The sequence below is a fragment of the Bison bison genome, unplaced genomic scaffold (assembly GCF_000754665.1).
Source record: "Bison bison bison isolate TAMUID 2011002044 unplaced genomic scaffold, Bison_UMD1.0 scf7180017864313, whole genome shotgun sequence".
NCBI lineage: Eukaryota > Metazoa > Chordata > Mammalia > Artiodactyla > Bovidae > Bison > Bison bison.
The window spans coordinates 3,349,636-3,373,249 of NW_011494885.1; the positions used below are offsets into that span (position 1 = coordinate 3,349,636).

General features: G+C 45.0%; 1 protein-coding gene across 1 annotated transcript in view; it reads left to right on the top strand.

Moving 5' to 3' along the window:
- The window catches only part of SAE1 (SUMO1 activating enzyme subunit 1), a 61,944-nt gene that overhangs the window by 14,785 nt on the left and 23,545 nt on the right, over nt 1-23,614 (top strand). Inside the window, exons 3-6 of the mRNA XM_010852657.1 lie at nt 3,761-3,934; nt 6,181-6,323; nt 7,939-8,038; nt 19,650-19,755. Coding sequence (XP_010850959.1) covers nt 3,761-3,934; nt 6,181-6,323; nt 7,939-8,038; nt 19,650-19,755 — 523 coding nt within the window. The remainder of the gene's footprint in view (nt 1-3,760; nt 3,935-6,180; nt 6,324-7,938; nt 8,039-19,649; nt 19,756-23,614) is intronic.

The window sequence follows — 23,614 nt, forward strand, 5'->3', positions numbered from 1 at the left end:
ATATCAAGAACCTCACAGATGCAGATGACACCACCCTTATGGCAGAAAGTGAAGAGGAACTAAAAAGCCTCTTGATGAAAGTGAAAGTGGAGAGTGAAGAGTTGGCTTAAAGCTCAACATTGAGAAAACGAAGATTATGGCATCCGGTCCCATCACTTCATGGGAAATAGATGGGGAAACAGTGTCAGACTTTATTTTTCTGGGCTCCAAAATCACTGCAGATGGTGACTGCAGCCATGAAATTAAAAGACGCCTACTCCTTGGAAGGAAAGTTATGACCAACCTAGATAGCATATTCAAAAGCAGAGACATTACTTTGCCAACAAAGATCCATCTAGTCAAGGCTATGGTTTTTCCTGTGGTCATGTATGGATGTGAGAGTTGGACTGTGAAGAAGGCTGAACACAGAAGAATTGATGCTTTTGAACTGTGGTGTTGGAGAAGACTCTTGAGAGTCCCTTGGACTGCAAGGAGATCCAACCAGTCCATTCTGAAGGAGATCAGCCCTGGGATTTCTTTGGAACAAATGCTAAAGCTGTAAGTCCAGTACTTTGGCCACCTCATGTGAAGAGTTGACTCATTGGAAAAGACTGATGCTGGGTGGGATTGGGGGCAGAAGGAGAAAGGGACGACAGAGGATGAGATGGCTGGATGGCATCACTGACTTGATGGACGTGAGTCTGAGTGAACTCCGGGAGTTGGTGATGGACAGGGAGGCATGGCGTGCTGCGATTCATGGGGTCGCAGAGAGTCGGACACGACTGAGCGACTGAACTGAACTGAACTGAACAGACATCCCAGGGAGACAGTGCTGCATGATGCAAAAACTTTGGAATCGTGCAGACTTGGGCTCAAGTCCCACCTTCTGAAGCTGGGCAAGGGCATTAACCTCCCAGAGACTTAGTTTATACATCTATAAAATGAAGATATTCATTCCCACCCCTTAGAGTTCTTCATTTCAGTTACATCAGCACGCATCCAAGAACACCTGCTGGCTGCCTTGGAGTAGTCTAGGTAGGGGCAATAGAAAAGTCCACAAGAGGGACTTCCCTGGTGGTCTGGTGGTTCAGACTCTGGGTGCAGGTTCCAGCCCTGGTTTGGGAACTAAGATCCCACATGCCATGTGGTGCAGGGAGGTGGGGGGAAGGGAGGGATGCACAAGATTTGTTTCCCATTCTCAGTTTTTTCCAGAAACCAGAGAAGGCTCCCTGACTCAGGTTGTGTCAGGGAGACATGAAAGGCTTCCCGGAGTGGTAAACTCAGTCTTAAAAAACAAGTAGAGATTTTTCAAGGTTAGAGGGGCTGTGTTTTAGGCAGGGGACATTAGCACAGCATGGTAGAAATCAAAAATAACAAGCAGTTTGGTATTTGTAGAGCATGAAGCCCAAGGGATGGGGGTGAGGGTGCAGATTGCAGGTGAGGGCCAAGTCACGAAGGGCCTGCTGGTAAACTCCGCTATGAGCCTTCCCTTACTTCTCTCGGTGGCGTGGAGTCATCGGAGAGTTCCAGATGGGCGAGGCGGGCCTGAGCTTTGGGCCTTGTGTAGATCACTGATATCGTGTAGACTGGATGGCACAAGGCATGGGACAGAAGACTACTTAGAAGGCTGCCTTAGTAGTTTAGGAGAGTTGGAAAGAGTGAGGAATGGCAGTGATGATAGAGATGGCGAGAAGCACCCAGAGGTGAGAGGTGCTTAGGTGGTAGGGGCGGATGGATTCTGTATGGGGAAGCAAGGAGTAACCACGGCCGCTGCCATGGACTGGAGGTGCTGGACACTGTGCTTAGGGCGGTAGGTGTAGTGTATCATTTAGTCTTCAAAACAGCTCTGAGATGCAGGGATTATCATCCCTCTTTTACACATAAGAAAACAGAAGGAAAGGAGGTGAAGCATGGCCCACCCAAGGTCTCAGTAGTTAGTGGGAGCACCAGAACCCAGGCCCCGACTCCTGGCAGAGCCCACCTGCTTAGTCCCGTCACCTAGTGGCTGCTGTCAAGGAAATGTCGAAGATACGAAGACCAGGTTTCTGGCTCTGGTGACTAAATGGGTGACTGGTGGGCTCATCAACAAAGACAACAAATGTAGGAATCACATATGATTGGCCCCTGGGATCTACAGCAGGAAATATCCAATGGACAGTTTAACATAAGACTCAAATGGATCAGGACGTCTGTATCAGTAACAGCAATTTGAGAAACAACAGTAGACTTTGGTAGATACTAAAAGGTATGGAGTTGGTTTATGGAGCTACATAGAGTGAAAATATGAGTGATTCTGAATGGAATCCTGAAGACAGCTGCACTGAAGAGGGCCATATAGAGACTGGGGTGTCCGGTGAGGGGGAAGGAGAGCTGGGAGCTGAGAGGCCAAGGAGCAAGGCCCAGATGACCCAGGTAAGCCAGGCAGAGTGTTGAGTAAGTGCATTGCTTCTAGTAAGGTCGTCATTTTCAGGCTTCTCTGTCCATGGGGATTCTCCAGGCAAGAATCCTGGAGTGGGTTACCATTTCCTTCTTCAGGGGATCTTCCCGACCCAGGGATTGAACCTGGGTCTCCCACATTGGAGGCAGATGCTTTAATCTCTGAACCACCAGGGAAGCCCCGTTTTACATGGGATTTCTTCATATTTGCTCAAAATCACACATTTAAGTCCTTGAGCCGGGATTTGAATCACAGATTTGAATCCAAGCTTGATTATTCCAGAAACCGCTATGATGTACAATCTCTCTGTGTTGTGAGATCCCAGGATGGGTCACAGGTACTGTTAGACGGCTGGCCTGAAGCGGGAGGAGGACCAGCGCCGTGTGCTTGGAGACAGGATCCTAGGGACAGTGTGTGCTGTGCATAGTTGGCAGGAGAGCAGGATTTCCTCTACTGAGCCCAGTCTTGGTGAAGGTGGTGAGGTCATCCATGGAGATGAATGATTAAATTAGATATTTGATGTGTGAAGAAATGCATTTTGAACAGTGGAATCTAATCCTACTTGTGGCTATCAGGGGATTATATTATCTGTCTTTGAGGCTCTCTTCTGGTGATGTCCAGCCTTCCGAGTGAAATTGTCCCTCTGCTCCAGCCTCTGCTCATCTCACCTCCTTTCTGAGTTTTAATTGAATTTAAGAGTTCGTTTCCAGCGTTCTTAATTGTGTCTGATTTTTGCATCGGTTTGATTTGAAACCACTTGTAGGCAGGGAGTGCATCTTTTAAGCTACTTATGTTTTTCTATGAATGCTTCAAGTTGGGCACATGGTAGGTATTTTTGGTCAATTCTTAGCACTCATGATTATGTCATTTTGTTGGCAGTTAAAAATTAAGAAAGCATGTACTTTTTTGTTTATAGAGTGAATTTTCATTATAAACACAAGGGGGTGCTCTTTAACCATCAATGCCCAGTTTAAAAAAGAAAAAAAAAGTTAAATGTCTGTTTTAAAGCTTCGGGAGGAAAGAATATAGGGAATCTGCGTTGGACAGATTCCTATAGAAACAGTCGTAATACAATTAGATGGTAGATATTTTAGTTACTCTTTAAAATGGAAAAGTTCAGGGGAACTTCCCTGGCTGTCCAGTAGTTATGACTTTGCTTTCCAATGCAGGAAGTTCAATTCTTGGTCCAGAAGCTAAGATCCCACATACTCTTAGCCAAAAAACCAAAACATAAAACAAGACACACTGTAACAAATTCATTAAGGAATTAAAAAAATAAAATGGAAAAGTTCATTTGTTATTTCCTGCCAAATTCAAATATTCAAAAAAAAAATTCCTTCCCAGGTATCTCCAGAAGACCCCGGAGCCCAGTTCCTGATCCGTACTGGGTCTGTTGGCCGTAACAGGGCTGAAGCCTCTTTGGAGCGAGCACAGAATCTCAACCCCATGGTGGATGTGAAGGTGGACACTGAGAATATAGAAAAGAAACCGGAGTCATTTTTCACCCAATTTGATGCTGTAAGTTTCATAGAGAATGTAAAGTCTACTGGAGGAATTAAGCCCTAGTTGTATGTATGTTAGGTCCCCTGGGGTATTAGACTCGCAAATCTGAGCTTTTCCCCCATATAGTTTGTAGGCTGTTCTGTTCTTCGCTTTTAGTATTGGGTGGGCCAAAAAGTTGCTTCGGGTTTTTCTGTACTATCTTAAGGAGAAACCCAAACCAGGTTCTTGGGCAACCCAAGCTGTTGCCCTAGTTAGGTGAAGTCTTATATTACCTTAGTGCATATATGCCTCATTAGTGTGTGGCCTTAGTTTACTGTGTGTGGGGGGTAGGCAGACCCAGGCTGTTGAATCTGCTTTAGCTGCTTGTGAGTTGCTGCCTTTTGGTTTCTTCTTTGGGAATATTTCCTCCAAGACCAGCTTTCATCATTGGTGTTTTGTCTTCCTTCCAGAATCTCCGCACACAGCTTTAATACATTTCACTGCAAATGTTTTCTTCCAAAAACTTAACAAGTTGGTGATTAATTTCTGTAGCAGAGTCATTTTTTTGTTAGAAATATCAAACTCCAGTCTGTGTTTTGTCTTTTGAAAGAGCACACCTGATCTTGGTCTGTCTATATCTCTCTCCTCCACACAGCCGCTTTGACCATGTTGCCATGGACAACTAGACAGAATCACTGCAGTCATAAGCCAAATGAAGCATATCCGACCTCACTTGATTTTACTGCCAAATCTCTGCAGAGGTGAAAGGATAAGTGAAATTCTGCTTCAGTGTCTACACGACCTTTCAGACATGGTTCCCTCCGCCCTGGAAAAGCTTAGTAAATGTTGGATAACCATGTAATAGTCAGAGATGATCTGCTTGGTTTTTCAATGAAAGACCCATTACATGAGAGGTTAGGATTTGAGTTTGGTTTCCACGCCGTTGTATCTCATATGTGCATGTATTCAAATGTGGGCTTCAAAGGACGGTTCATCTGTGCGTTTTGTCCCTTTAAGATTTTTTTTCACTCTGTTTTGTAAGTCCAGGTATTGGAACATTTTCCGTTTGGACATAAGTCATCCTTCATTTCTTTATCCATAGCAACCACATTTGGTTTCTCTAGGTGTCCTTGAACTTCTAGCCACTAAAGCTTTGTTAGAACCGAAACAAGGGGTTGTTGCTTGTATTAATCTGAGGCATGTTCACAGGGCCAGCGTGACTTGTTTGAGCCGTGTTTGACTGGCCCTCATAGGTTTTCACACTCGATTTTGACTGCAGAGCTCCGTTGAGACAGTGTGCATGTTCAGCCGCACCTGTCTTGTCTTTTAGATTTGGTTTCTCCCTGGGTGGCTGCGTCCTTTGAATGGCAGTGGAGACACATGTTTCTCTGAAGCAGTTATGTCAGTGTTCAGGCTCCCAGGCAGCAGCAAAGAGGTTTATCAAGTGAAAACATCCTTTGGTAATTTTCTTCTCCAACTTTCTCTGTTCAGAAGAAAACAAGTACGATTTAGAAGTTGTCTTCTGCTCCTGATCACAAAACTTTTCCTGAAAAGATGGTGTCCTGTGCAGTAAAACTTAGCCGTTTCCAATACCTCAACTTACTGGAACATGACCTGGAGGCCTCAGAGCAACATTGATGATTCCCCTGAGTGAATCACCAGCTCATTGTCTTAACTCTGAATGGGAGGTCACTTGGGCTATAACCTTTTCTTTTGTCCTTAAATTCAGATTAAGTTTCACATCGAAAACTGTGGAAAAATAATCTCAATGGGACTTGTTTACCTTCTTTATCATCACACATCAGTCAAAAGAAGGGGGGGAATAATGCCCTTGTATTTAAACATGACCTTTGGGTAAATTTTAAAAACTGGTTTTGTTTCTTGCTGTAGCTTAATCAGACTTTAATAGGTGTAATGATTTAGAAATAACTTACTCTGAGTTATATTACTGTCTTTTCATGAAAACTGTGAAGTGTGGTTTATGTATGTTCATGGTTTAGGGGAAACAAATTCATTGAGTGCCTGTTACTTAATAGCTCAACGTGTTTCATTTTGGTCGCGGAAGGTGAAATGATAGTCTCGATAATTTACATTTTCTGCACACTGAAGCCTGCAACTGTTCTTTTGTCTTCTAACCTGAGGATCCAAAGAACCTGTTGTACCAGTTTGAAACCGGCTTTAGACATGCCCAGAGAGACTGTTCATTACGGTTTATTTAGACATCTGGGCGGTGAGTCATGGTCTGCCTAACTCACATGCAGCCACTTTCTTTTCTTCTGCAGGTATGTCTGACTTGCTGCTCCAGGGACGTCATAGTGAAAGTTGACCAGATCTGTCACAAAAATAGCATCAAGTTCTTTACAGGAGATGTTTTTGGCTACCATGGATACACGTTTGCCAATCTTGGAGAGCATGAATTTGTAGAGTAAGTTGAGGGAAAGAAGGAGAGAACATAGCATTTTAAAATGTACTTTTATTCACAGGTAGGAAATGACTGAAATGGTTAGATAGCATCACCGACTCAGTGGACATGAATTTGAGCAAACTCTGGGAGGTAGTGAAGGACAGGGAAGCCTGGTGTGCCGTAGTCCATGGGATTGAAAAGAGTTGGGCGTGACTTAGCGATTGAACAGCACAACGGCAACAGGAAATGACCCGTTAAAGAAAAGTATTTTACTTTAGGACTTAGAACTTTGGGAAATCAGTTAACAGCTTATTGACTACACAGATTGTGTGTTCAGAATTGCAGGAGATGTGGCTCCTGCCTTCCAAATTGATGGTCTCCTCTAGAGCAGGGGTCCCCAACTCCCAGACCCCCGACTGGTCCCAGTCTTTGACCTGTTAGGAACCAGGCTGTGCAGCAGGAGGTGGGCAGAGCTTCACCACCTGCTCCCCATCACTTGCATTACCACTTGAACCATCCCCTGCCCTGACCATGGAAAGATTGTCTCCACAGAACTGGCGGTGCCCCCCCAACCCCACACCGTGCCAAAAAGGTTGGAAACAGTTGCTCTAGATCATGAGACAGGCATTTCTAAGGTGATCAAAGCACACCACAGGGGTGTCTGATCAGTCTGGGTCAGACTGATTTTGCTTTCTGTTTAGGAACGACTTGATTAGATTGTATACATTTGTTCCCCAGCTTGGGCTTGTGTGTGTTTAGGTTTGAGAGCTAATAAAACTGAGTACTAATTAGTTAGATGGGCAACTCTGGAGGCACTCTTAGCCAGAGTCTACCTTACAACATCTCTAGGGTCCAGAGGCAGCTCTGATGGAACAAACAGACCTCTTCTTGCATCTTGAGGTTGCAGATCCTGATAAGTCTCACATGATGAGACCTACCATATTTTGAACTTACAGCTTCTAGATGAAAGATGGTGATGATACCATTCTTGTAAGATGACAAGAGTTGGTTTGGGGGCTGTGACTTTTGACCACCGCCTTTCCAATGAGGGATAAAGAGAGACCCTGTGTGGTAGTGAAGCCCCCACCAGGAGTCAAGACAGGAACTGCTTTCTTTCATTGAACTTCTCAGGGGAGCCCCTGAACTCTCTTCAGTTTGCAGGTTTCTTGCCTGTGAAGTCAAGATGGGGGAAGGATAGACATGTTCAGAATCTCTTGTAACTCTAATGTGTGATGGCTTTAAGAAAATCTAGTCTTTGAGCATGTTCTAAATGGATAAAGAAGTCACTGTAGAGAAAAGAAGGCCAGATTATTTGAAGGTGAGCTCCCCATGATAGATGGGAGGAATTGAATTCAGGGAATGTTTACAGCATTTCTTGAGAACATACTATGTGCTTGGCAGTCTGCTAACAATTGGTTATTTCTCTTAATAATCCTGCAGAGGTTATTATTCCCACATAGTAGGTAAATGCCACATCAGGTGGTCTTGGCTCCTGGGCTGGGATTTGAGCCCAGATCAGTGTGAGATGTTGCTCTTAACCACCATCCATTCCATGCAGTGAGCTGGTGATGCTCTTTTTGTTCTCATGGCATAATTCACAGAGTAAAACTCGATTCCCCCGCTTGTCATCCTCTAGGGAGAAAACCAAAGTTGCCAAAGTCAGTCAAGGAGTAGAAGATGGACCTGATACCAAGAGAGCCAAACTTGATTCATCTGAGACGACCATGGTCAAGAAGGTGTGTTGATGCAGCTGATTCACTTTGCTGTACAGTAGAAACTAACACAACATTGTAAAGCAACTGTGTAATTGTGTTGTTGTTGTTTTAGTTGCAAAGTCATACTTGTTTTAGTTGCTAAGTCATATCTGACTCTTTTGTAACCCCATGGACTGTGTAGCCTGCCAGGCTCCTCTGCCCACAGGATTTCCCAGGCAAGAATGCTATACTCAGTAAAAATTAAGAAAAAAGTTATGTTGGGGGGAGTGTTAAGTCAAAAAGCCCTGGGGTCCTGTAGGCTCCAGGCCATAACCAGGAAAGGAAACATGTAGTCCTGAAGGGAGGAGTCTGGACAGAGTGGGCCAGCGCTTGTCCCCTTTAAAGGGGGGCAGATATGCTTAGTGCCAGCTAGCTGTTACCATGAGGTTGTGTGTTCAGTAGCTAAGTCATGTCTGAGTCTTTGCGACCGCATGCAGCATGCCAGGCTTCCCTGTCCTTCACTATCTCTCAGAGTTTTCCCAAGCTCGTGTCCATTGAGTTGGTGATGGCATTCAACCATCTTATCCTCTGTGGCCCTCTTCTGCCCTCAGTCTTTCTCAGCATCAGGGTCTTTTCCAGTGAGTCAGCTCTTCACATCAAGTGGGCCAAATTATTGGAGCTTCAGCTTCAGCATCAGTCCTTCCAGTGAATGCTCAGGGTTGATTTCCTTTAGGACTGGTTTGATCTCCTTGCAGTCCAAGGGACTCTCAAGAGTCTTCTCTAGCACCACAGTTTGAAAGCATCAGTTCTTCAGTGCTCAACCTTCTCTGTAGTCGAACTGTCACATTCCTACATGACTATTGGAGAAACCGTAGCTTTGGCTATATGGACCTTTGTAGACAAAGTGATGTCTCTGTTTTTTAATATGCTGTCTGGGTTGGTCATAGCTTTTCTTCCAAGGAGCAAGCATCTTTTAATTTCATGGCTGCCGTCATTGTCTGCAGTGATTTTGGAGCCCAAGAAAATAAAATCTGTCACTGTTTCTGCTTTTTCCCCATCTATTTGCCGTGAAGTGATGGGACCAGATGCCATGATCTTAGTTCATTGAATGTTGAGTTTTAAGCCAGCTTTGTCACTCTCCTCTTTCACTCTCAAGAGGCTCTTTAGTTCCTCTTCGCTTTCATAGCTGAGGCTCTTCATATTTCTCCTGGCAATCTTGATTCCAGCTTGTGAGTCATCCAGGCTGGCATTTCACATGGTGTGCTCTGCATATCAATTAAATAAGCAGGGTGACAATATACAGCCTTGACGTGCTCCTTTCCTAATTTGGAGCCAGTCTGTTGTTCCATGTCTGGTTCTAGTTGTTGCTTCTCTCAGGGTCAGGTAAGGTGGCCTGGTGCCATCTCTTTAAAAATTTTCCACAGTTTGTTGTGATCTACACAGTCAAAGGGTTTAGTGTAGTCAGTGAAGAAGTAGTAGATGTTTTTCTGGAGAAAATGTGGACCGAGTGATGCCCAGAGGTGATTTTTCTTTTCTTTTTTTTCCAGAGGTGATTTTTCAAGAGAGTGGGAAATGTAGAATTTTTTCATATGCCCTGTCCCAGACTTGTTAATGCCAGCAGCCTTTTTGCATGCTGTTCCCTTGCGCCGTGTAGAGACTGAAGAGAACATGTGCCCTCCTTACTCACCTGCTGTGGGCCAGCAGTTTGAACCTTTGGGGTATGGAGTAGCATAAAGAAGACTGTTGTTGAGCATAAGCCATTACTCTTGTACAGATTTTTTTGTTTTCAAATTGGTAGACAATTTAGTAGGCTCCTTAATGGGCAGGGAGACAGTTTAAACTTGAATTGCTTATTGCTTTTTTAAAATAAAGTTTTTTTTTTTTTCCCCACCAAATAACCTTTTAAGAAGAAAGGTCTTGCTATTGACAAGTGTTCTCAGGTGTATATATGTATTTTTTTAACGTAGTTTATGATACTGTAATTCATTTTACATAAGAAAGAGTGGAAAGGGCATCCGTAGATAGATGATGGTTTCATAGCTAGTGCTGGAATTTGAGAAGGGAATTCACGTGATGAGGAAAACAAATCCAAGTGGCCAGAATTGGTTTTGTTAAACCAAGAGGAAAGACATGGGCAAGCCCATATTTACTCTTTACTTTGTAGATTTAAACGTTGAGAAAAAAAATCAACTGGTCAGGGCGTTGAGTTAAAATTGCTCTAAAGGGGGGATTCTAAGAGTGCAGAAACCACAAAAGAGACTGCAAAAAACCACAAAAGTGGAACTCTTGAGTTTCCAGCAAAGCTGCGCTGGAGATTTTCTTTCTCTTGCTCTTTATGTTTGTGTTGGAATAGTTCGATGCTGTGAGTGCGATACAGAGGAATTATTAAGCCCTAATTTTAGTGTCTATTCACAGGACCATAATTATCCAGAGCGAACATTAGTGTTTTGGCCAAAACTTGCGTCTTTTTCTTTCTTCCTTTCTTTCTTTCTTCTTGAGGCCCAGTCAAGCTTTATCTGAATGGCTCCGTGAGTTTGGTTGGGGGAGATAAATTGTTAACTGAGGGAGGAGGACAAAAGCAGCTTTGTGGGTGCTGTCAATTTATAAATCACACCCTCTTACAAGTGTGACACTTGGCCTTGGTGTGAAGGGTTTTATGGCTTAAGGGCCTTCTCTGATTGAGGCAGGCGTTTCACATTCAAATAGAGAGAGCCCTAGCTTTGTGAGCCCTGCACAGCGGGAAGTTTCCTGGGAGTCAGTCTGCTGGTGCCCACTGGGGCGAATCTGGAAACCTCTTTTGGGAGCCACTTTAGCGAGCTATGAGGAGAATGTGGGCAGCCCTGGCAGGCCCTGGGTGGCCTCTGCGTACCATTCTGCGGGCTCTTCAGGCACACAGCTCTTTGTGTAGCCTCTTCCTCCACAGGGCCCAATTTGAAGGTATCAAAATATTCCCCAGCTGACATTGTTAGTCAGCTGTTTCATGGGGACAATTCAGGCTTGGATTCCAACCCTGAGCCGTGAAGGTCGTGAGGCATGCAGGGCATTCCTCATGACAATCTCCGGGATTCCAAACCTTGTCTTTGTGTGGCCTCCCCGGGAGCTGCAGAAGGCCGGGGGCTCGGCCACCTTGCAAGAATGTGCCGTCTCCATTTTGGCAGTGACTGCTCCACAGTTTTGAAGTTTTCCTCCAATTCAAAAATCCCTGGGTTTAGATTCTGCCCTTTCAACTAGCTGGGCTATGCTCAGCCTTGCAGGATGGGGGTGGGGAAGCAGCCACTTCCTGTTTCCTGTGAAAGGCTTCTGCTGAGGGTTCCCTTCCCCTCCCCCTTTTCCTTAGTCTCAACCCTATGTTGTACACCCACTTGTGCTTGAGGGTACACATTGTGCTCCGAAATTAGAAACATTAAAAAACAAAGAGGAAAAACAGAGCTTGTGGTTTTCACACCGTCTAGGAAGGTGCTTGGCTGGGCCTTTCTAGCACCTGTGCTATGGTGAGAACTACAGTGGTGGGCAGATGCCCAGCCCAGAGACTGGTGCTCAGGAGGACACTGTGTGCTTCCTTTGGTGCCCAGGAGGAGTCACAAGAGAGATTTCCCCAGAAACAGGTCTTGGGCACAGGCGTGAAGTGGGTACCCATATACAGCACCTAAAGGAGATGGCAGCGGTTTTATGACGAAGTGTCTGGAAAGGTTTCCCCGAGGAAGAGTTGTCAGAGTTGAAATGTGAAGAACAGACTGGCAAGCACCAAAGCCAGGATCCGCACCCAGTCACAGGAAACAGGGTCAAGAAAAAGCTTAGATGTTGAGACTCTGACTTCCCTGGCTCCAAACAGCCAGTTCTTTATGATTCTGTGAGTTGTAAAATGCCTACTGTGTACAAGGCACTGCATTGGGTGCAAGGAAGTACGTTAGTTGTCTTGTCTCCATTTACAGCAGACCCTGAAGCCCAGAGAAGTTAAAGGACCTGCCTGAGATCACACAGCTGTGTCAGAAGGAAGGACTAGGTGGGCTTCCCTGGTGGCTCAGATGGTAAAGAATCTGCCTACACTGCAGGAGACCTGAGTTCGATTCCTGGGTCAAGACCCCCTGGAGAAGGGAATGGCAACTCACTCCAGTGTTCTTGCATGGAGACTCCCATAGACAGAGGAGCCTGGCGGCTACAGTCCATGGGGTCACAGTGAGTCAGACAGGACTGAGAGGCTGACGCAGGGAGGGGAGAACACAGGCAGTGGCCTAGGGTGCAGGTGCGCTGTGTCACCACAAGGTGCATCCCCTTGGAGTTTCCAGGATGACTTGAAGTTGGGTTAGGATGCCGGGGTGAAATATGTGAAAATCAGGATCACTTCTGAAAACTTACGGGATGAATGACGACCAGTGTGCTCCCACATTGCTGCTCATGTTTCTTTATTGTTAGGGGGCTGCCGGACAGGAGTGGATAGATTCCTGGGGGTGGATACTCTCTGTGATAGCTTTTTAAAGATTAAACATAAAGATTTGCTTCTGACATGCTAAGGAATACAGACTTAATTTTACCCCTTCTGAAGTAGTGGGTGTCTAATTTTGGCCCTGGAAATCCCTTTTTTCATGAATTAGTTGTGAAATTCCACAGTTGAAGAGTGATTCATTGTTTTGATTTCTCCTTCCTGAGACATTTGTTGACAACTCTCATCCTCCTCTCAGCCCTTTCTTTACAGCAGCATTCCTGGTGGCTGGCTAGTGTGGCTCCCCCTCTCCTGTGGCATGTTGATTGCGGCACCCATTGCCCCTCCGATGACTTGGCAGTGTCTCCCTCGTTCACATAAACTCCATTTGACCTGGGCTGGGGAGTTGTGTTCCCAGCTGTGTCCTGGTGCAGCGCCCACACGTTCGCGTTCAGGACAGGTTCAGTGCGCGGTGGTAGTGGCTGGGGGGGGAGGATAATATGACCCAACTTGGGAGATCATTGTCATTGTAAAAAGAATTTGTTCATTAGTTAGAAAGGATTTAACTTTCTTTGTGATTGAATAAATTGATTAGTGTTGTAGTATGTTAGTTCTCATAGTTGAGGTTATTTGAACTGAGCTGAGAGAACAGACTTTTAAAGAAGACAAGGTTCTTGGCGAAGAATGTGTAGAAGTCTGTTACTGAGTTGTTGCCTGGACCAGAACTTGCAGTCCAGAGAGTTCAAAACTCACTGTCAGAGTGACTTGGTATGTTTGTGGCTGGGGGGCAGGCAGGGAGGGGGCAGGGTGTACATTGCAGAGGATTTGGTGGGAAGCTGATGGCAGGTTTTCCAGGTAGAAGAGTTTTGGAGCGGGTGCTGCTGGTGCCTTGTCTCATTGGAGAGAAGTTTCTCGGTTCTATGGATGAGGAATAGAAGTCCCTGCCAGCATCAGAGCACAGTGTGTGTGTGATATTTGATACACAAAAATCATGTGACATCAGTGCAAGTTATAAAACATAACAATAAAGCAAACACTATCCACCTTAATAACGAGAAGGTTTCCAGGACCCTTGTACCAATCTGCGTGTTCTTTCTCTGTCTCCTCAGGTCTGCTGGTACATTTGTGTGGATTTACTAAGGTATCCAGAAAGAGTAGATATTATAAGCCGGCTTGGCATAGTGTTTTATCATGTGTCTGTAAATCTCAACAATGGAATGATGCTTACTAGGTGATGATGTAGGTTAGAAATTAAGAATGTAGAGCGAAACCACTGTGAAACCACCACCCAGATTAAAGCAGAAAACACTATTGGGTGGTCGAGGCCATTTGGATGCCCCTCGCCCACATGAGTAACCTCTGTCCTCAGTCATGTTTCTCATTCCCGTGTATTTCTTCTTCCTGCTCGCCTATGTTTCCAAGCAATACAGAATTGTTTGGAGTGCTTTTTAATTTCTTAAAAATTGGTTTCACATGCTTTTTTTCCACATGCTTTTCTAAGAGCAGCTTTGTGAGGACATCTGTGTTTGTGTGTAGGTCTGGAGCTTTGCTGTCCATTATGGTAGCCACCAGCCATGTGTGGCCATTCAAATTAAAATTAATAAAATTTAACTTAAAAATTCAGTTCTGCAGTCTCACTAGCCACTTTTCACATGCTCAGTAACCACACACAGCCTATGGCATCCATATTGCAAAGCACCCATATACAGAGTGTTCTTGTCATCATTGCAAGTTCTCTTGGACAACAGTCATTGCAAGACAGTTTTTTTGGTGGGTTTTTTGTTTATTTGTTTTGACCACAGAGTATTTGTTGTGTGAAAACAGTACTATTTATTCTCCTATTAATAGGCATTTAGCTATGTAAGCTATTGCTGTTACAGATGGCGTTGCAGTCAGTGTTGTGTGCGTGCATAGATAATCTCTTTGGGTAGGTGTGTGATTTCTCTAGGGCATAGGAGAATTAGAATGTGCACACCTTCAACTTCACCAGACTCTAAAAAATAAGTCTTAAGGCATTTTCTCTATTTACATTCCAACCCAGCAGCATGTAACAGTAACATTTGGTAACTTTGGGCTCTTTTGCCACTCTGCTGAGTGTGAAAACTGTCTCAGGTTGTGGTTGTCAGTTGTTAAAATGCTTTTGAAAACTATAGTCTCTGATAAGCAGGTGTGGAAATTAGACCTCGAAATCTGTAGTTTGAAAGTTGTTTCAATTCTGATTTACATGCTGCTTTACATCCAGATCTTTATCACTTGTTATAGATGTTCAGCCTAATTTTAAAAAGTAAAATAGGGTACTTCCCTGGTGGTCCAGTGGGTAAGATTCCATGCTTCCATTGCAGGAGGCACGGATTTGATCCCTGGTTGGGGAACTAAGATCTCACATGCTGTGCGGCACAGCCAAAAAAAACCCACAAAAAACAAAATGGTTTCACAAGTTCCAATGTGGAAAATATAGAACAAACTGAGAAAATGTGAATCCTGCTACCCAATAATGTCACTATTCTTTTTATGCATGTACATAATAAATTGGAGTGCTAGTTAATATATGTAAATATATGCAAGACATACATAATGATCTAATGTATGTGGCATATATATATATATGTATTGTCTTTTCCTTTTTTCACTCCGTGTATTTTCATAAGCACTCCTCAAATCTTTGTGTCTACTTTGGAGAGCATGCTTCTGTTCTACTCTATTTTATTTATTGAGGTATAGTTGGCATACAATTGGAGAACATGATTTTTAAGTGGCTGTCTGGTAGGTCTTCCTCGCTTTGCCTTGCTGTGATCTATTGAGCCAGTTCCCTATTGCATAGAGGTTATTGCAGTCTCCCACTATCTAAATGGCTCAGCGAAACCCCTTAATTTGATAGCTGATAGACTGTGTGGAGAATTCATCTTTTATATTTACTGTTGGGCTTTCTGGCAAATGAAAGGCAGGTGGGTCTTATCAACTCCTGGGTATTTGTTGAAAATCTGCTCCATTCAATGCTATGCCTTTCACTGTGGTCTCTGCCTCAGGAAGCTGCTACCCAGTGTAAGAAGGCTTGTTATGAGTCTTAACTAGACTCTCAGATTGAAATCCTCAAGGCCCAGAATGATCAGGGAAGAAAATGGACAGTGGAGGGGAGTGGGTGAGGCCTACCAGACAGGGATTCGTGAGCGGAGGGCATGGTGGAACAGGAGGGGTTACTTCGTTTGGGTGAATGGTGGCAGCTGCTACCTGGGAGGCTTTGTGGCTGCTTCATCTGACGGCTCTTCACTCCCTGAAAGCACTGTCAGGCAGCATATTCTCTTTATAAACTCAATGCCGGTGAGGTGGGTAAGGTAGGCACCGCCTTTTGCATCTGTTCTACTACAGATTAGGCAGCTTGGTTAAGTTTTATTTTTGTTATGAGCCGCAATAGTAGAATTTGGATACTTTGAATGAAAAAAGGGGGCATTAATTGAAGGCAGGCTGCAGTAGCCCAAGAAGCATAGAGTTTTATTCCTGTGATCTGAGAAGAGGAAAAAACCAGGGCAGCTGGGAAGCCCTGGAGGCAGCAGGAATCTGGCCTTTCTCTTTAGAGTTCTGCCATGAATGTGTCTCTATTTCCAGCTTTCATATTCTTGATTAAGGAATCTGGTGGGCCTGGCTTGGGTCGTGTGACCACCTCAGACTCTGTCACCTGTGCTGGTGGGTTGGTACACATTAAAGCCAAGGCCACAGGGGCCTCCTCCTTAGATCCCAGGAGACTTCTCTAAAAGTTGTCTGCCACAGACCCAAAAGAGGTGAAGTCATTGGTCCACGGTCACAGACTAGTGGCAGAACTGGGACTAAATCTGCCCTAAAGTTGGGAAGGGCAGAGGGCCTCTACCCTTGGCCATGGTGCTGTAGAAGGTCCCACTCCGGCCTTCCTCCAGCCGTTCCCCTCACAGGGTGAGGCTCCCATGAGATCAAGAAGGTGCATCTGCATGGGTCCCATAGCCTTCCCCCAAGTTCTGAACCCCATTCTGGGTACCTGGACCCCTGGAATCTCCTGGCCAGATAGCCTCAGGCTCACTTTCTAGGCTGCTTCCCTGTCTGCCTCTGGAATGTGGACCTTACCACAGCGTCTGAATGCCTCGGCCTGAGGATTGGATGTTTTGGTGGGGAAGGATGGGCAAAACCTGTGCAAAGTCAGGTTCAAAGCTCCTTACATTGTGGGTGAGCCAGAATGAGACGGGGGCAACCTTCCCAGGGTACCTCCTCTGACACAGGACTCCCACGGAGTGTGAGAATTCCAAATTTGAACCTAGTTTTCCAGGTGGTTATGAAGGAGGTTTATTTGTCAAGGCAGGAGAATACAATATACTTTACTTAATAGCTTATTAGTGTGATTTATAACTGAATATGTAGACATGATATATGGGTTTTCATTTGTACTCTTACCCTCAGGCCCTGAAAGCGTTAGAGGCAGGCCTGCTTCAGACTGATTCTAAGAACCAACTTTTTTCCCCCTTATTCTTCATATAATGGCCTAACAAATCAGTAGATTCTTAGCATTGGTCTTGGCCAGGCAAACTACAAAAATTTTGAATGAAAGTCTTGGTGGGTTTTGAAACCTGGTAAGACTTTTCTTCATTGTGATGGCATCTCCAGGTCGTACTGCTGATGGCTTGATCTGTGTGGTAAGACTTGTCAGGAAGGGTCTGGCAAGTCTGTACTAAGCACTAAATGTCACTCTGGTTGACTGCATGACTTATCTGCTAAGGTCAGACAGACCCATTGACCAAAAGGTTTGAGGGCAGTAGAGGCATCTTGTATACTAGCTTTTACAGTGGATCCAAACCCCAGAGGAGTGATTATGGGGAGGCAGAAAGCCACCTTACACACCATGGCTGGTTTTTATTTTCACCAGCAGTTTGAGTTTTCATCTTTCAGATCCATTTTGATCTTCAGCAGGGTGTGGAAACTGCCTGGCAGCTAATGGATCTTGGCTCCCTTAGCCTGTAAATTGCGCCATTGTTGTCTTCTTTCTGTTTTCTTTTTCTTTCTGATGTGTGGGGGGGTGGGGAGTTGGTAAAGGAAAAAAAGGAAAACACACACCTCTGTAAGTGTGAAGTTTTATACACTTGGCGCACACACATGTACTAGCTTAAACTTGGTAGAAGTACCTAACAACCATATGAGGATAAGGTGCCACTGCCTTACTCCCAAATATTTTAGTCTGTATTTTCTCAAATAAGGTATTCTCCGTGATCAGAAACCAGCCATCACAGTCAGGAAAAATACATGGATAAGTCACTGCCATCTAAATCCTCAGACCCTGTTTCGGGTTTGCTAGTTATTCCCGTCATGTCCTTAACAGCAAAAGGATCTGGGTCAGAGTCATGGATGATCTAGATTTTCATGACATCTAAAGGTTGCAAGCCGGTTATTTTGTAAAATGTCTCTCAGTTTGGGTTCCTCTGATGTTCCTTGTAATTAGACTCTTGCTACACATCTTTGGCCAAAATAGCACAACATGGATGCTTCTCATTGCATCCTGTGGTCTGGTGCATGGTTTCCATGTGTTGCTTTACTGGTTGTGTTAATTTTGATAATTTGAGTAAAGTTAGTTTCCATACTGATCCTTTGAAAACAATTTTTTTATCCCTGTGTGACTAATAGGTATTTTCTGGAGAAGTATTTTGAAAATATGTAAATACTTCATTCCTTAAAAAACTTTGCTCATTAGTTACTTTTAGGTCTAAAGGATTATAGTTTACTTAAAAGTATTATCTATTATCCTTTACTCTTATCCTCAGATTGCTCCAGATGTGACCTGAATTTAAGCTGAATTGTTACCTCTTGACATGTCCCATCATTTTTGGGGGCACTTTTCCTTGTCTCAGGCTCCTCTCATGTTGCAGCTTTGAAATCAGTCATTTCTCCAAGGAGAAATGTGTCTCTTAGTGGTGATTAGAAACCAGAGTCTGTGTTTGAGATGTGCTCATTGCTGCTAGAGTATCATTGCTTTTAGACGTTTTCAGTGGACACAGCGGGTAAATATTTGTATGTGTACACATACACTTGCATTTACATTTATTTATCTGTCTGTATATATGGAAAATAAGAGTTCACGGCAGTAACTCTCACCACAGGCTTCATTCTAATTCTCTCTTTCCATAGTTCTGATTCTCTTCTTTGACAGTGAAGCCTTGCTGCCCAGATTCTCAGCGCATTTTCTTGTTGCATCAAGTCCTTGGATGTGATCGGGCTCCCGCTGCTGTCCTCTGGGGATGCCCTCCTTACCCTGCCCTGCTCTGTCCCCTCCAGTCCAGCCACCAGCCCTCCACACACACTTTCTTTACCTGTCTTCCTTCAGTCCCAGAAAACGGCTTTTGGACTTCATTGTTTAGGAAAGGAAAAGAAAACCATTTTCTTATTCATAATTAGTTGTTTGTATTTTAACATATATCTCTCATGGCATTTTTAAAAGAAAATTTGATGTAGGTTACTAGGTTTCAACTGTATTTCCTTCTGCCATAGGGAGAAGGAATGCTGTTATTTATGGGTATTGTTGTTTGTGTCTGTTTACTAACACAGAGAACATTTCATTGAGTATCTTTAGACACATTTTATTGGTCACTTGTGAAGGAATTTCCGTGGCGTAAATACCGCCAGAATTCACCAGAGAGTCAGAATGGACAGAGCTTTGCACTGTCTTCCTGCAGTGAAGGGAGTCCGTGGCATTGATCTCTGTGACCCCGGTGCCCAGGGGAGCTCATAGTAAGTGCTCAGGAAGCATTTGTTGGATTTGAGTTGGCCTCAGCTTCTTTTCGGAGAAGGCAATGGCACCCCACTCCAGTACTCTTGCCTGGAAAATCCCATGGATGGAGGAGCCTGGTGGGCTGCCCGTCTATGGGGTCGCATAGAGTCGGACACGACTGAAGCGACTTAGCAGCAGCAGCTTCTTTTAGTGAACAGGAAACCTAGTAATGGTGATGAGTTACTGCCTGGTGATTTGAAGTCAATGTATTTTATCCTTGGCCTTCCCTTGTGGCTCAGCTGGTAAAGAATCCACCTGCAATGCTGGAGACCTGGGTTCGATCCCTGGGTTGGGAAGATCCCCTGGAGAAGGGAATGGCTACCCACTCCAGTATTCTGGCCTGGAGAATTCCATGGACTGTATTGTCCATGGTGTCACAAAGAGATGGACGTGACTGAGCAACTTTCACTATTTTATCCCTAAGCAATCTTGTCTTTTTTTTTTTTTTTAAACAGAAGGTGGTCTTCTGCTCCGTCAAAGAGGCGCTGGAAGTGGACTGGAGCAGCGATAAAGCAAAGGCAGCTCTGAAGCGCACGACTCCAGATTACTTCCTCCTTCAAGGTGAGCCCTGAAAGCAGTTTCTCGGCACGCGCTTTGTGCTCTCATTTCTGCATGTGAGTCTGCAGAACCCAGAAGGTTCCTTGAGGTTGCCCTGAGCCTAGTTCCCCCTTAGTTGGTTCTAAGTGGTCACTTAGGACAACAGAGTGAATGGAGAGGAGGCCCATCATTGAGCTCTAGTTTCTTTACAATTTCTGTTTTTTTTTAATTATGTGTTGAAATGAACTGCTTTCTGAAATTGAGCCCAAGATAACAGTGTTATAAATCAAGCTCCTGTCATCACTGTTCCCTCTTTAGAGTTCTTCCTGGTGCTCAAAACCGGCGTTCCTCTCCTGAGAGATTTTCTCCCATCTCTCACCATCATTCAGAGGGCGTTAGGTAGGTGTTGGTTGCCATCTCAGTGTTCTTGTGCTTGGCACTTTATTATTATTATTATTTAAAATATCCATGGAATGTGGGATCTTGGGTCCCTGACCAGGGATCGTACCCTTGCCCTCTGCATTGGAAGCACAGAGTCTTAACCACTGGACTCCAGGAAAGTCCCTGTACTTTAATTTTTTAATATTATTTTAAAAACAGTAATCATGAACATCGAGTGCTTACTAGCAAGAGCCAGTGGGAGTTGATGTGTTATCCCTTAGTTCACAGACAAGAGAGCTGAGGCACAGAGAAATTGAGGTTGCTCTTGTTCTCAGGGTGAGCAAGTATGTAAATCATATGGGTTTGTTAGCATAAAAATAATCCGTATCTGTTACAGAAAATACCAGAAAAGCCCCCCAAAAAAGAATCACCTTGACATTTTTGTACTTATGGGGATGTGCTTCTCAACTCCCCCTCCTCACTGGTGGTACATAGACACCCCTCTGTAAACAGCTGTTAATTTGCAGAGGTTTGGGCATAGCCTTGGTGTTTCTAACTGCCAGTTATAAGAGGAGTCAGCTAGTATTTGAGTTTACCATAACCTGGGGATCCTCAGCCAGGGGCAGTCTTGCCCTCCAGGCAAGTGTCTGGAGACATTTTTGGTTGTTACGACTGGTGTTGGGGTGGGGAGAGAGCCCCCAGAGTCAGCAGTGTTGAGGTTGAGAGACCCTGATCCACAACCCTTTTGCAGTTTCCAGAGTACTTTCTTGTCCACCTCCTCATCACATCTCCCTCATGAGATGGACAAGGTAGGAATTATCCCCAGTTTGGTTTCCGGGGCTGAGGAGGCAGAGACCCAGAGAGGCTTGTGTTTTGCCTTGAGAGGACACCGAGTGAAAGTCACTCAGTCGTGTCCAGCTCTGGCCTTGTGGCCTGCAGCCGCCAGGCTCCTCTGTCCATGGCAGTCTCCAGGCAAGAGTGCTGGGGCAGGCTGCCATGCCCTCCTCCAGGGAGCTTCCCAACCCAGGGATCGAACCTGCATCTCTTACATCTCTTCTGCATTGGCAGCTGGGTTCTTTACTACTCGTGTCACCTGGGAAGCCGAAGAGGACACCAGATGCAGATGTAAAAGAGGTGGGACCTGAGCAGCCCGGGTCTTTGAAATCTAATGAATTAAATACTGTATGAGGTACCAGGTAATAAGAGCATGCATGCTCCATTCTCAGTGCCCTGTGAGTGTTAGCTCATTGGATCCTCACCTCATGCACACGAAGCTGCTGCTGTGCGCTCCTCTATACACACAAGGCATAGACTGGTAAAGACACAGGCCCATGGCCATCACTGCCCTCAGGAGCCTGTCACTGAGATGGGGAGGCAGGACTCATGCCCTGGAGACAGGATGGGGGAACGTGTATATTTCATCCAAGTAGATTCTGCTGAGCATCACCATCAGAAGTTATAAGGGGCTGGGGAGTCAACAGGATGTGATGAAGAAGCAGGAGCTTTATATCACTTCGCACATGGCAGGCAGTGGTTCACGGTCATTCAGAACTGGCGCTTTGGAATCAAAACAGACCTGCCTTCCAGTCCTGGCAGGTGGGTGAGGTTGAGCCACAGACTTCAATTCCCAGAGGCGCCCTCAGATTCCCCTCTGACCATGGGGGTGGTGACAGTGCTGGCCTCAGAGGGCTTTTGTGAGGCATGGATGATACCCGTGCAAGAGGCTTAGCCCAGAGCGAGTCCTACAGATCTGTCTAATCTAGCCGTGTGCTTGGAGGTCGGAGGTGCTTTCTAGTGTTAGGGTTGACTCAGTTTACCGTTAATTCCATTCTTGAGTAGGTATTATCATAGCAGCAATCCTGTCAGGCTTTAGTTTTTTTGCCCGTAAAAAGCAGTTTGTTTATAATACACTTCATGTGTTTACTTCCCTCTTCTAAATGGTAACTAATTCTCTTTTTAGTTTCAAAGCTTTGCATTTGGAGATTAAGACTATGTTCATAATTAATAATATACAGTTTCTTTATTATGATAAAAACACGCACCATAAAGTTTATCACCTTAACCATTTTTATGTGTAGTTTTCTTTTTTTTTCTTTTTGGCTGCATTTGGTCTTCGTTGCTGCGTTTTCGCTTTCTCTAGTTGCAGAGAGTGGGGGCTACTCTCCAGTTGCGGTGCGCGGGCTTTTTATTGTGGTGGTTTCTCTTGTTGCAGAGCATGGGCTCTAGAATGAGGGCTCAGTAGTTGTGGCTCACAGACTTGGTTGCTCTGCGGCATGTGGAATCTTCCCAGACGAGGAATCAAACCCATGTACCCTGCATCGGCAGGCAGATTCCTAACCACTGGACCATCAGGGAAGTCCATGTGTATAGTTTTGTAACATGCGTGTGTGTGTGTGCCACTGAGTCATGTCCGACTCTTTACGAACCCATGGACTGTATGTAGCCTGCCAGGCTCCTCTGTCCATGGGATTCTCTAGGCAAGAATACCGGAGTGGATTGCCATTTCCTTCTCCAGAGGATCTTCGCCACCCAGGGATCTAACCCAGGTCTCCTGCATTGCAGGCAGATTCTTTACCATCTGAGCCATAAGGGAAGTCCATAGTTTTGTAATAGGGAATTTTAAAAAAGGAGGCAACTCCACACGTCATACCATCTTGGTCAAGGCTGGCAGCCGTGTGCTTCCCACTCTTCCCTCCACCCCTGGGGCAGATGTGGCTAAGAAATCATCCTTGTTGACAGGCCACTTCTCCCAGAGCCTCAGAATCCTCTCGACAGCACTGCCTGCAGTCCTCTCTGACTGGGCATACAGATGAGTCCACTTCTAAGCTTATAAGAATAAGGCCTAGAAGGGAAGTGACTCCTCCTCCTCCTGGCTATACAGCACACCAGTGGCAATATCAGGCCTAAAACCCAATTCTCCTGATTTTGTTCTTTTACACCACCGCACGCATCCGCGCCACACACACCCAATTCTCCTGATTTTGTTATTTTCCTTCGCTTTTCTCTCTGTAGCAGATGACATGTCCTAACTTTTATTGCGTGTTGTCACCTGCGTATTCCTGATGTTTTGCTTTGTTTTGCCCTCATGGGTCATCCTGTGCCCTGTTTGTTTTTCCAGATATGCTGCACCTGGAACTCTTAGTGTCCCAGCAGTGAGCATAAGGGGCTGGTTAGCTTTCTGGGGGCTTTTCACATGTGATTAACTGCTTGATTAAGGACTGGACTGAGCTTCTGAAAGTGGAGGGCAATGGCTCTCATGATCTCTTTCCCTAGGGGAGTCTGGCCGGCAGGTTAGACTTCTGCCAGAATTCAGCTTGTAAGTGTTAAGCGACTTGCTTTCTTTCATTTGATGGCCTTGCGTGCTTCGGAAAAGATCTTGGAGCATACATAGAATGACCTCATTTGTCTTGTTGGCTGCAAAATGTGTTTCTCTGGGTATGCTGTCTTTTGTGACTCGTCTTATCAAATGTAAGTTGTTTTCAGCTTTTCTCAGTCCTTGGAG